General features: G+C 38.1%; 1 protein-coding gene across 1 annotated transcript; it reads right to left on the bottom strand.

The window, feature by feature from the left end:
- Positions 1–2,275: 2,275 nt before the first annotated feature.
- LOC18424659 (protein NLP5-like) lies at positions 2,276–13,130 on the bottom strand. The gene is made up of 4 exons (XM_088847510.1): positions 11,061–13,130; positions 10,361–10,408; positions 9,264–10,260; positions 2,276–3,427 (listed from the first exon to the last, which is right to left on the bottom strand). Exons 1-4 carry the CDS (start codon positions 11,931–11,933, stop codon positions 2,520–2,522), a joined length of 2,826 nt encoding a protein of 941 aa, XP_088703636.1. The 5' UTR covers positions 11,934–13,130; the 3' UTR covers positions 2,276–2,519.
- Positions 13,131–14,100: the final 970 nt, after the last annotated feature.

Below are 14,100 nucleotides of genomic sequence, written 5' to 3' on the forward strand. Positions count from 1 at the left end.
TGGGTATAGGTTATTATGATAATACCTGTTATTCCTGTTAAATGCAACGTTATTCCTGTTATATCATCTGTAGAAATGCATAAATCAAAGTGTTACCTCAGAAAAGTGTAGCATACACACCAACGATGTGATACATGTTACACAATGGGACATCCATTGTTCTTGGTCACAGAGAGTGGAGATAAACCGTAAGTGAATGAATATATGTTATTAGGGATTCAACTTGAATCTCTGCCTTCCATCTCTGGGAAAAGGCAATGGAGTAGATTTCTTTGTTTTAATCCCAGTGTTGTTGCGGTAGATTTCTTTGTTTTAATCCCAGTGTTGTTGCGGTATAAATTGGGAACATTTTTCAGAGAAACAAATTGCTCGCATATTAAATATATATCAACAGCTTTTTTAAACATGATGGTCTAGATAGGGAATCGTCGATTTATACAAGGAATCCATCCAGATCGACCCGATTTCTTGTCGGAACCAAGAATTGGTACGGTTCTTATGAACTTGCATGTTTTTGTTAGGAACTGAGTGATTCTGTCAGGGAGCTAAATAATATGAACTGGCCAAATCGCCTAGTGTCCACGGACACTATATTATTTTATTTTATTTTTAATTTTTCATATATTTTTAATTTTTTATGAACCGATTCTCACATGGGAGAACTCGTCCGAATTACCGATCTAGATTGGATTTATTGATGCAAATTGGATTTTCAAAAAGCTAGTTCACCTGACCAATCCAGATTTTCAAACATCGGTTTAAAGTTTAAACCAAGGTTCATAGTCTGGGAGACGCCACTTATCTCAGTAAGACTTGCCCTCCATTACGTTATTCTAGGTTATAGTGTACGGTGACAGGAAAGTATAGTTTATTTGAAGAAAATGATGGTGTGCTCTAGCTGGATCACCAAAATTGGTGCTCTACCCCCCAAAAATCATATGTCAGTTAAATTTTTTAAAAATCCTTTAATATCAGTTGATTTTAAGATTGGAGCTCCAAAGAACTTCTAGATCTACTCGGTCTATCGCGAGCTGGAATAGACAGCCTAGATTTGATATTGGACAGCAGTAATTTGAGGCATTTATAGGCTCCAACTTTGGTAACCTTGCCACAACACTCATTTTTCTTTTTTTTTCTTTTTATTTTCCCGAGTTTCATCAAAACATTGAAGATCGTAACGTTCCTGTTGAAGAGGGAACACCAAAACAAAGTACCACAAGTGGGTTATAATTTCATCAAGTAATTCCTCAACTATTTTATTAAAGATAACCCTAAATGTTCATATATTGGATTTCTATTGCGAATAGACTAGGTTTTTTTGGTATTTTTTCTTCCCTAAGCAATTCAAATTGATTAGCATAAATACCCTGAGACTCCAAAACTATATATTCTTTTCATTGAAATATATTGTTTTGGGTTTGGAACCTAGAGCAAATAAGGGTATCCACGTTATTCGGCATAGATTATATTGGCCAAATCAAATGAAAAAACTACAATTGCTTTTTTAATAAGGAGATGCTGACGTAAGCCTACAAGCTCATAGCTGCATATGAGCTTAATAGTCAAGATTCAATTTGACACGATTTAACAGTCACAACCTCATTTCGTATTTTAATTTTAATTTTTTTCTACAAAATCAGATAAAATTTTAGACGTCTATTCTTCTCATCAAAGCACACCTAATAAAAATATTAAAAAATAATTCACAATATATAAATTGATCAAAATACCCCTATAAAGTTTTGAAGTATTTTAATCAATTTATTTTTTACAAATTATTTTTAAATAACTCATACCCAAAATTTCATGTGATTTAAATTTATAAAAAAAAAAAAATCAAAATTCAAATATGAAATGCAATTGTGAACATTGGATCAACCCAAATAAAATCAAAATCTAAACCGTTGAACTCATATATAATTGTAAACTAGTGGGCCTACGCCAATATTTTTTTTTTAATAAAACATCTTAGCCAATATGATAATCCAAAACAAGATGATAGTTTATCACCACTTGTGTTCGGGACTTATGGCCTCAATTATCCAAATGTTCCTCCTTGTCTAGGACTTAGACTTTGAACATAAGACATTTTGGTAGGTACTTGAGTTATGAATGTGCTGACTTTATAGATAAATCAGTTGATTTGACCAACTTCATAATTTTTTGAAGTGCTTTGATGATTTTAATGACTTTTTTCCTATAAACAGTACTCTTGAAGCTCAGATTCTCGAAACAAAAAGGCCCATGCAATTAGGATGCGGAGCAAAAGTCCCACTTTGAAAGGAATACTGAACATTTCCATAACCTCCATAGCCGAATATTTTTACATTTTAAGCATATCTAGTAAAACCTCTGCATCAACAACCGATAATCCCTATACATGGGCATAGAGATATTCACACAATTCAGGGCTGTTGGCCTTTGCTTACCCCATCTTTTACCGGTTTCCCGAGCTAAATGATACAAACTTTCTTTTTCCCCAAACTTTGCTAAAATACAACATGGGCCTTGTGACACATTCACGAAGGCCCGCTGCTCCCCCAAGGGCTCGCCACATTGGAAGCAATATCATGGACGGAGAGCCTGATTGCTTTACCAGACAATGACTTGTATACCTCGATGCACTCTTGCAAGTCGTCATCGCAAGTTAACAAAACCCACTCCAAGTCATCGTCCAAATACTTGAGATCAACCATACACCATTTTTCTATCATAAAACGCCTATGGATCTCCTCTTGTAGGTCTTGGAATGTCCAATTTGGTGATATCCTGAACCTCACGTTCTCATTCCTATACATTACCTTCACTTTGATTGAGCCACTCTCCCCCACTAAGCTGCCGCTTCTAGGCAATGGAGATGGGAAAGACTTGTGTTCACTGAGGCTTTTGTGGCTTTGCGATCTCACAAGTGGGCTTTCAGAGTTTGGCTCTTTTGGGTTGGTCATGGCATGCACAGCCGCTTCACTGTTTGTTCTCTTCAGGATACCATGCTCAGTATCTTCTGTGGAAGCGTCCCCACTAGTGACCACATGGTTATCTTGGGTGGCTTGGTTTCGAGCATCGGTGGAGCAGCAATGGCTTGAGCTTGAGCTCTGGCTACAAGAGGAGGATGGTGATTTGCATGTGGTGGCATTGTTGCTGAACATAGCTTCAGTGTTTGCATTGCATGATGGCTCCTGGATACTGGCATGCTTGGGTGTATTCAAGATGGTGCTAGATGATGGTTTTTCTGACATCAAATCTGATCGATATGGCCTTGGAAAGTTTGCATAAAAGGAGCTGATGTCGAATGTTCCTTCTGCACCCTGAACTGAGTCCATCACCACCTTTAGTTTCTGTATCGAGTGATCAACCTTTTTGATCTTTCGGGATGGCCATCGAGTGATCCCGTGTTGCCTGCATATTCTTTTTAGAGTGGTTGGACACACTGCAAGAAATGGTATATGAGTCACACACCTTCGGCTTTATTTTCATGCATGCATGACAAGCAGATGGGAGCTGTGCCATGCACGTGGAGATGCACATGTGCAAATGCAAGTCTATGTATGTGGGGCACATGGGCACATGTTGGTCATGTACAATGATTGGCATTGAGTATCAATATCTATGCAGTTTATCTTGTATATGGAGCCACATGTAAATGAGCATAAGCATGTCTGCCTGTGTTCGTGTAGAGAAAGCGTACAACGAGAGAAAAAAGAGTAATCTGTGCTAAGCAAATGTCCAAAATTTATCTACGTTTAGATAAACAAGTGAAAAATGGGGCATTTGCATGCTAAAAAGTGTAGTTCCAGTAATCTCCTTTATCCCCACAAAGAAATTCCTCTTATGTCCAATTGAGGTCTGTGGTTATCACTCTAGAGAACAATGACCATTAACAAGTTCAAAGTGAATATATATTACTATATTACTACGCACTCATAATTCTAGACCAGTTAAAACCAGTGTTACTTCGACACTCCATGAGGGCCTAAGTATCGCGTGTCGACATGACCAGACATTATACCCGTTGGATGACATCAGCAGTTCTGAGTACGGTGTCAGTACACCTTTTTTTTTAAAGTGTCTTCTATCTATGTCACTTATATCGGAATGGCCAAGTGGTAGCATAACCATATAAGATATAACATGGAGGGGTTGTGGGTTCAAGCTCCACAGGCCAAATTCAACATTTTTACTTTTATTTTATTTTTTTAAGCACCAAAAATCCCTTTCAAACGGCTGCAAGAAGGGTTGATCTCATGACCGCTTGATAAGGTGAGGTTTCCACGGCATAGACGCTCATCACGTTGTGTAAGTTTTTGATGAATTATTATATATGTACTTTAAGAGTAATATATTGTACAGATGCGTCTTAAGACTATTTTTCCTTATGTAATAGACAGTTTGGACATGGATAGACACCGACACACGTGTCGATGTCTATGTAATTAATTAAAATTCGGTCTACAAAGAGGATGATTACGACTCCATCTTTCTAGAGAATACAATTCCTAAAAGTTTCAGTTACGGCTGAATCAGGTCTAAATTTCAAGAGTTTCCCTTAATTGCATGGTTCCTAACTTCCTATAAATGAGGACCCAAGAAAAATAACATCAACCTAGTTGTAACAATTTCATAGAAGAGTGGTGCCACTCTCCTGATAATGATGAACAAAATAGTTTTGTCAGATGCATCTACAACTTCCATTGATGCATTCAAGCATGAATAATCTGCCTCAAAATGCACTCAATTTGGACTACACATCCACCATGATTGAAAAAGTCAAAATCACTGCAATTCTGATAAGAGATTCCAGGATTTTAATCGTATACCCCAGGAGAAAATCATGAAGTGAAATCAATTGCAAGCCTTCAATGCTTATGTGGGGGAAATAAATATGCGATAATGGACCAAACATATAGTATTAGACACTTTTCAGCCATGATATTGTTACTTTTCTCCATGATAACAGCATTTCCAACAGACACAATCTCAATGTTTGACTGATTGACTTGTGTTTTAGTTCAGCAAAGTTTGTCATAGCTGGGGAGTGACAACCCTTTTTATTTGAGACGTGTTAAAGGGAAAGGTGTCAAAATCCTTAAGAATGACAAGGTTTGCCACTAAATGAGTATATCAAGGCCAGGAATTTAGGTTGAATGTCTCCTTGAGCAATATTTATGCATGTTCTATTCGAATTACATATTTTCAACAACCCAATACCAAGACCAGGAATTTCGGTTGAATGTCTCTTTGATCAATATTTATGCATGTCTGAATTCCATTTGAACTACATATCACAAAGCTTCTTACAAAAAGGACACAACAGTTTCTCAACATCAGTTCTTAGTTTTCAAATAGTCACTCTCTCTCACGCACGCACGCACGCACACACACACACACACACACACACACACACATATATATATGCATGAGCTGTTCATCGCTATCTTACAGTTTGGAACAAAGATGCGAACTGTGGAAAGGGTCCGTCTCCACTCTCCTTTATCCTCCAACCCACTTCTAGAGAGACCTATTTACTACGGCTAAGGAAAGGTATCTTAGATCGCAAAGCTATACTTCTAGTTTGGAACAAAGTTGCGAACAGTGGAAAGCGCCCGTCTCCACTTCCTTTTATCCTCCAACCCACTTCTAGAGAGGCCTATTTACTACGGCTAAGGAAAGGTATCTCGGATCGTTAAGCTATCTATCTATATATATATATATATATATATATATATATGGAAGATGCTAAGGTCAGCCTACTAGCTGATGGAATAATATAAGCCCAACGGCTCAAATTGAATCTGAGCCGATCTGACGATTAGGGCTGTATTTCGATAATATAATTTTAATATTTTTTATATAAATCCAAATAACATGAAATTTGGAGCATCAACTCTTCTCATCAAGGCGCACCTAATAAAAATATTAAAAATATATTTCGCATTAAATAAATTGATCAAAATACCCTTGAAAAGTTTCAAGGGTATTTTGATCAATTTATTTTATGCGAATTATTTTTTTGATATTTTTATTAGATTCCACTATTTTTAAAGAATACATGCTCCAAATTTCATGTTATTTAGATTTGTAGAAAACAATTAAAATTCAATAATAAAATACAACTGTGACCATTGGATCGGCCCAGATTCAATATATATATATATATATATCATAATCTTGTACGAAGAATATTTGATGATAGATTGCACATTCACATTGCACAGAGGATGTTTTCATACTATGCATTGAATTTCTACTCACATTGAGCGAAGTTCCACTCCTGTTTACTTGTAGGGTATTATGGATTTTTGTATATATTTTGAGTTACACCTTCATTATGAGTACAATATTGACACTCTCTAGTTCTAGTCAATGAACTTCATTCTTGCGTCTATTGTAGATGTATCCCTAATCAGTGCTGCACTTTAATAATGCTGACTACCCTAGCAAACAAATCTAGCAATGCTTTCTATCAAAATAAGGCATAGCAATTTTGGTTCCAAACACACAATATGAATAGGATGGCATTTTCAATTCATTTCATTTCTCTTCTTCGGGTTTGAAAACTCATGCACCAAAACGATTGAAAACATTATTATCATCAAAAGCCTTTTTCCAATTATTTGATGTCAGCTACATGAATCCTGATCTTCTATTTTGCTTTATCAAGAGCCATACCATCAGTGAGACCATAAGTCCCCATATTTTTTTCCTACTACTTCCAACCATATCCTTAAAAACAAAAGAAAGAAACCAAAAACTTATATCACCAATGTAAAACCAATAAGAGATATGCACATGATTAGGGACTTAATCTAGGCCCACAACTAGAAGAGTGCAATTACATTCATCTGTCTGTAAGAACCGAGAACAAAGCCCACTTTTATACTTAAATGACTTGTGGCCTTGCTCTTCAGAATTGTCAACATGCGTCATCCATCATACAACTTTTCCTAGACAGAAACAAAACCGTACTCTATACCCATGTGTGTAAAGTACACAGGTCCTAAAACCAAATATTCTGATAAAGATCACCATTGCAACACAAACAACACCACCTTTTTAGTTGATATAGCTGGGAATCACCTTAGTCAATTGAATAAGTATTGCATATGGGTATTGGAAATGCAGAATCCAGCCTCAGATTAATTTTGCAACCTTCTAGCTATAACTAGTGCACCCAATCTAGGTGCACAACTAGAAGAACACAGTTACATTCACTTGTCTATAAGAACTAAGAACAAAGCCACTTTTATATTAGCATGACTTGTGGCCTTGCTTTTCAAAATTTTCAATATGTGTTATCCGTCATACACCTTTTTCCTATCCAATAACAAACCCCTACTCTATTTCCATGCTATGTATAGTACACAGATCCGAAGAACAAATATTCTGATAAAGGTTACCATCACAGCACAAAAAACATCACCCTGTTAGCTAATATAGCTGGAATCAACTTGGTAAATTGCATAAGTTACATATGTGTACGGGTATCGGAAATGCAAAATCCAGCCTCAAATTGATTTTACAACCTTCTAGAATGATGTGGAAGTATTTTCTTTTTATTCATGAATGAAACTAAAAGTAAGACTGCAGACATCGACCTTTTGAAGACAAAACATATCATTAATGATAACTACGACAACTGATTCAAAAATAGCCTGTCTAACTCAGAAATCCCCCAAGTCGGACCAGATTGTGCGCTGGAGATTCCAGGACAGAAAACCCCGGAATTGCCCAAGTCTCCAGGCTCTTTTTTTTTTTTTGGGTATAGCCTGATTCAACACATGAGTTGCCTGAGTCGGACTGGAGGAATTGGAATCGAAAACCTGCCATGTTGGCCCCCATTCCAATTTTTGAAATACTGCTGAGAGCACTACTCCTACATGGTGCTTACGACAAAGTTCTACTGAGGTACCAAGTGTTACCAAATTGTTGTACACGTGACTACTAACCTTTCTCAACAGTAAAAAGGTAAATGGACAATGATATGGAGATTGATGGTCTTATCCTGGTGGTTAGAGCAGTGAAAGCTGCAGGAGAATATCAAGGTTTGAATCCTAGTATTCTAGTGCAATCCCTTCACGGCCGCCATAAGTCCCCCCCTGGAATCTCCGTATTATGACAGAAAACTGCCTTTACCACCTGGATGCCGCCCTTCGAGTATTAAGCATGTCTACTGAGAGGCCAACTCGGTGGCCGATCACTAGGCCAAGAATGCTACAAGTCTCTCTGAGGCCACGGTTTAGCATGCCCGGCCACCCGATTTTATTTCTTCTCTAATTTCTTCTAATATGGCCAGGACTTCTCATGAAAGAACTGTACCATAAACTCTTTATCCTTTTGTACCATTTTTCTTATTAATGAAAAACGGGTAGGGGCCCAAATCCCCACTAACTTACCCAAAACAAACAAAAGGTTTGAATCCTAGTTACTTACCTACCCAAGAAAATGGACAATAAAACGGCTGAATGGCAAGTGAATTGACCAATATAATGCATTTGAAGGCATGTAGTATAGAGTCCGAACAATCAGCTAAGTTATTGGAACTTGGAAACTAGGGGGCAAAGTTGGCATCGAAGTATCCTAGTTTAAATCCACGAGTCAGAACTGACTGCATCACACATCGTCCACAGGAAGATCCAACAAAATACGTTTCTGGATAGGAAAGAGGAACCAGCAAAGAAAACAAGGACAAAAAATCCCGCACGAAACAAGCACTGAGATGTTCAGGACCGAAATTTCACCACAAAAACTTAGAAATTTTAAATACTATATAACCTCCTCCAGACCTGAACATTTCTTTAACATGCAGTGCATGGAAAGAAAAAATAAAGTCCAGCCTAAGAAACATAAATGGAAGCTTTAATGTAGAAGACCAGAGGGTCAATCAAATAGCAACATTCCACATGGTCCAAGGTCATGAAAAGGGTGATTTATATAGATAATCAAAGAGAGCAAATTACCATCCAAACAAGTAAAATATGCATGACTACCTTCTGTCGAAATAATTTGAGTCAATCTAATGATTATTTCCTAATGCCAAAGAAAGACAACAGTCATGGAGTTCAAATATGAGAAGAAAATTGTGGGTTAAAGGAAGTTATGGGAGAAAGTTCATGTTATACGTATGCCAAAGATCTGAAGGGCAAAGTTACTCATTCACTACAGTAACTAGCATGTGAATGTATCGCCCAAATGATGGTACCAAGAGGGCAAACCACAAAAATTTGCTGTTTGATTTTCTGAAGTCATTGACAGGTGCAGACACTTACCACCAATGCTTTTCGCAGCATCTTTCAAGCTCCCAGCAAAATACTGTCTAAGAACTTGCAAGCTGATATTCTTCTCTGTTTTCGCCCTCCTCTTTTCAGGCCCCTTTCCAGCATTTGAAAAATCCAACTCACCAACAAAAGACTGGCCTCTATCCGCACTATTGTTCGCTGAATCTTGATGCTGCTCCACTTTAAAAAAACGTCCCCCTTCATGACACGAGACCCGAGGGCTACCCCAATGACAAGATTGTGCAACCATAATATCTCTCCCCTCTTGAAATCCCGAAGGCATGGAAGACAAAAACACCCCGGTTTTCTCTCTCCAAGAAGCTCCAACCCCAGAGCTCGATTTGTTCAAATCCCCAGATGGGTTCTCTACATCTGCTTTTCTAGATTTAGATGCCATCTTATCTGAACAAAACACATCATTAACCTGGGTCATCATTTCATCCTCAAGCTCCTTATCTGTGACAACCCGCAAACTCCGGCAAACTTGTTGTATGGTAACAGACAATGAATTAAGCATCATCTTTTGCTCCTCATTGTCTCGACAATCTACAGGTAAAAAGAACTCCATAACATAGTCAGCAGCTCCAGTATATGTGCTCTTCAAGCGAATGGCGACTGCAGCTCCCAAACCAAAGACCCTAGCATAGTGCACAAGAGGGAAATCCATCTTACTAAAGGAAGTTACATCTGGCGAGAAGCATGGTTGGTTAGTGGCAAATGCTTTTCCGGCCACTCCTTGGCCTTTAAATAAATGGTGTTCAGAGCATGCTTCTTGGAAACCCGTCATCTCAGAATCACGAACATAACATGCACCATCAGCTGTGGACACACAATCCTTGTAGCTCTCATCAGTGTGCCTGCTTCCTTTCTTTCCATGTTGAATGCAAGGAACCCAAGTCTGAGCTAATGGTAATCTATGGGTCTCACATACAGCTTTTAGAACGTCGAGGATCTCGGGAAATGCGGATTGGAAACCATCGTTTCGGACCTAACAATATGACCCAAATCATCTCATGAAAATTTAGTGCATCAAAAGCCAAGAAAAAGTTCTTAATATGATCAAGGTTGACAGGCATGTTGAGTGCTACCTTTACATATGGGGGAGTCAGAACCTCGGAGCTCCTGAGATCAACAGCCTGCAACATATTCAAGACTGATTCAGAAAAATGAATCTCACCTCTTTACTAATATATGTCAGCTTCTAATTGTTAATATTTATACAGAGATTTTAAACAGTCATAATTTTGACCAGTTCTCTTGAAACATACCCAAAAATTAATGGGACATTGTATTGGTGAGAAAACCATTTTCGATCTTAGGATACCTTGACCTCACAAAATTTTCAGGTACTTTAAGCCTATAATTGCTAATAATGGATAACCTAGTTTGTTCCTTTGCAATGAGTTGTGGAAGTCAATTTATCTGCTCGAAAAGTGCTCGGTGTTCACTATTTAGCCATTCTCTTTCAATTACAACATGCTAATAGCCATGGAATTAACTTCAATACTAAAACAATCCCATTATCGCATTAGGTTTTGCAGTCTACAACTACATACCAATAGTAATAAGAGAGACGCCAAAAACTACTCTGCAATTATGATGTTAACTCCATTGCGCTCATGAAATCTACTCTTCAAGTTCAACAGTCCAAAACAAAGGAAATTACAAAGAAATAAATACCGGCTGACACAAATCAGCTGTTTTCCTTTTCTTTTTTGCAATTAGACAACTCATCCAGTTTAATAGTCCAAAGCAGTGGAAGTTATTAAGAGAGCAACACAGTAATACCTGAAGAGCTCTGCAAATCTTGTCGAGCTCTGGCGCATAATTGATCTTCTGGTCAGTCATGATGACCTCTACAACACCAAGGCAAGCCCGACTACCCTTCTCAAAAACAGGGAGAGCGAGCGTGCCTCGAACATCAAATTCCTGAGCATAATTGACACGAGGGTACTCATTGCTGCTGTAATACTGCACATTTGGAGTCCACTCCGGTAATTTCCCTGAGAAGACCCTACCCGGTAATCCTAGAACTCCTCCTGAACCCTCCCCCGCTGAGAAAAAGTAGTTCATGGAAACAGTCCTGTATCTAGTAAGAGTTTGGCTACGGGGATCAAGAATAAAGGGTTGTTCGCAAGTGGTCAAGACATGGCTATCCCCCTTTTTCACAGGAACCCATATCTGAACAAGAACGTCGCCATTGCTGGTGCTCTCCTTTATGATTTGAATGGCCTGCATCAACCTATCATTCACTGGAGAAACTAAATTTGGGTTCACCCATCTTTTCATAATCGAACCGGTGGTGGAGTTTGGTGGCCATTGAGAATCAGGAAAGCCGAGTTTTGAGATCGAATTATGATTCATAGATTGCGTTTCAAGATTTTCAGAAGGGTTTTCCATTGGGTTTTCAAAAATCACAGCTTGTTCTTGATAATCTTGGTCTGTGTTTTGAGGGTTCTGGGTATTGATATAAACAGGAGAGACAAAGTACGAGGGATCAAGGAGGGAGGAAGAAGTAGAGGGACCTGGTTGAGAGAGATCCGAACAGTCCACAGCATCGAGCCAGCTTCCACCATCGAGAGCCTCATCGATGAAATCGAAATCCATGGCTTCGGATAGAGAACCAAAGAGCGACTCTTGAGGATTGACAGCTTCTTGCATTGATGGGTCTTCTTCTTCAGAAAGCCAAGTTCCTCTTCTCACTAGAGAGAACGAAGAGAGAGAAAATCCATCAAACACTGAGTGGCAAGAAAGAAAGAAAGAGAGAATCCATCAAAAACTGAGTGGAAAGAAATCTCGGCAGGAAAACCAATTGCAGGGTAATCCTCCAGAAAAACCCCACTAAAGAACTCAATCAAAAGGCCCACTTGCACAAGAGAATAATTAAAAAAAAACCCATCAAGAATCCCTTAGAGCTCTAAAATAAAAGAGACCCATTTGCTAGACTGAGAAACCACTCAAGAACACCCCCAAAAAAACCCACTTTTATTGCAGCAGAAATCCATAAAACAGGCCTCAAAAAGCCATGGAAAAGGACTTTTACAAGGACCCAGAAAAATCAAAAGAACCCATCATGTGTTTTATAGCTCTACTGTGGATTATTTCAAGGAGGAAGAAGCTCTTAGGATTTGTCCTAGAGTGAGAAAAGGCTCTATGTCCCTAATTCTTGGGATTCCCAAACATGTACCAGAGAAGGACATAAATTAAGTCAAAAGAGATAGAGCAGCACTTGTCTGAGATTCCCACACAGCTAGAAATGGAAAGGATGAGATTAAGAAGAGAGAGAAACAAGAGAGAGAAAGTTGTCCGAGATTCCCACACAGCTAGAAATGGAAAGGATGAGATTAAGAAGAGAGAGAAACAAGAGAGGGACTGTGGGTGAGTGAAGAGAGAGAAACAAGAGAGGGACTGTGGGTGAGTGAAGAGAGAGAAACAAGAGAGAGCCCTGTGGGTTGGTCACCATGGCGAAGATTCTCTTCACCCACAGGCTTTCATTCAATTACTGAATCTTTCCCAGATTCCAAGTCAATCGTAAATGAGGTTGAGACTACAAACTCGTTTCTCTCTCTCTCTAAAAGCCTTTTCTCTGTCCATGCATCATCCACCATCCTTCTCTCTCTAAAACACATGTCTCTGGGCTATTGGGGCTCTCTAATTTTGAGCTGTTCTTATCTCTCAAATGCATTTTCTCTCTCTAACGCACATATCTTTGCATTTCCAAATTTTATTTGAGACAGACAAGGTCCTGGGTGAAGTACAGGAATAACGAAATCTAGAGAGAGCAACTACGCCACGGGTTTTGGGAAACATTAAGATCCTAACATTCATGAACTTGACTCCCAATTTCCACTTATACATATAAAAGTTGTTTCACGCGTGCTGGACTGCATTTCTACATAAGCGGTCCAAAAAGTGTAAAGCATCCATCTTAAAAATGAATGCAAGTAGGTATTTCATAAAAATGTTTTTTTATTAAAATTAATATCTTTATTTTTTAAAATTCATTTATTTTTTCATATTCATGATCTCCATGTTAGAAATTACTTGTCTTTAAAAATTAAGTCTTAAATTCTATCTCAAAAATAAATTTATTAAGAGGCCTGCATTTTTACGTATGCGAGCTTGGCCGCATAGAAGCCGGGTCCATATATATACACATATATGTTTTTTTTTTTTTTCTTAACTATGAAATCCTATATTTGGTTAGGGGTAGCAATAGACCTGGCCAGACCCGATACCCGACAAGTAGACCCAACCTCAGCTCTGGGTCCAAAACCTGATCTTAAATACTATTTGAGGCTGGGTCCGGGTCCAGCTGGGTATATGTTATGTGGGTATTCATAAATGTTACCAATACCATTGTTTCTCAATAATTTGTAATTTTAATATAAAACAATAAAGAATGAGGGTATTCATAAATGTTGGGCAATACTGTAAATGTTGCCAATAATATGGGTATGTATGATGATAAAAAAAAGATAAAAAGAAAAAGAAAATAACAAGTTCATAGACATATGGTGGCAATGGACCCAACCAGACCTAGGACCTGACGGGTCCGACTATGGGTCCAAAACCTGGACCCGAATACTATTTGGGTCTGGGTCCGGATCCGACCCGTTGCCACCCCTCTATTTGGTAAACTTTATATTTGGTAAACTTCAAAGTTTTCGAACACATGGTATTTTAGTTTTGAGACCATGTCAAAATATTTTTATTTTATTTTCTTATAATTTTTTTATTATCGACAATTCTCAACTACAAGCACATAAAACAATATATTAAAAATAAATAAAAAGAAAAATAACCTGAATACCCTTAATATTAATAT

Source organism: Amborella trichopoda, chromosome 9, assembly GCF_054954075.1.
Source record: "Amborella trichopoda isolate Santa Cruz 75 chromosome 9, AtrichopodaSantaCruz75HAP2 v2.0, whole genome shotgun sequence".
Taxonomy (NCBI): Eukaryota; Viridiplantae; Streptophyta; class Magnoliopsida; order Amborellales; family Amborellaceae; genus Amborella; species Amborella trichopoda.

Excerpts from the sequence above, each read along its gene's own strand:
- LOC18424659 (XM_088847510.1), bottom strand. The coding sequence starts at position 11,933 with ATGCAAGAAGCTGTCAATCCTCAAGAGTCGCTCTTTGGTTCTCTATCC. Across the intron at positions 10,261-10,360 it reads TGACTCCCCCATATGTAAAG|GTCCGAAACGATGGTTTCCA; the intron begins GTAGCACTCAAC and ends TCATATTGTTAG. Across the intron at positions 3,428-9,263 it reads TGCTGCGAAAAGCATTGGTG|TGTGTCCAACCACTCTAAAA; the intron begins GTAAGTGTCTGC and ends CATTTCTTGCAG.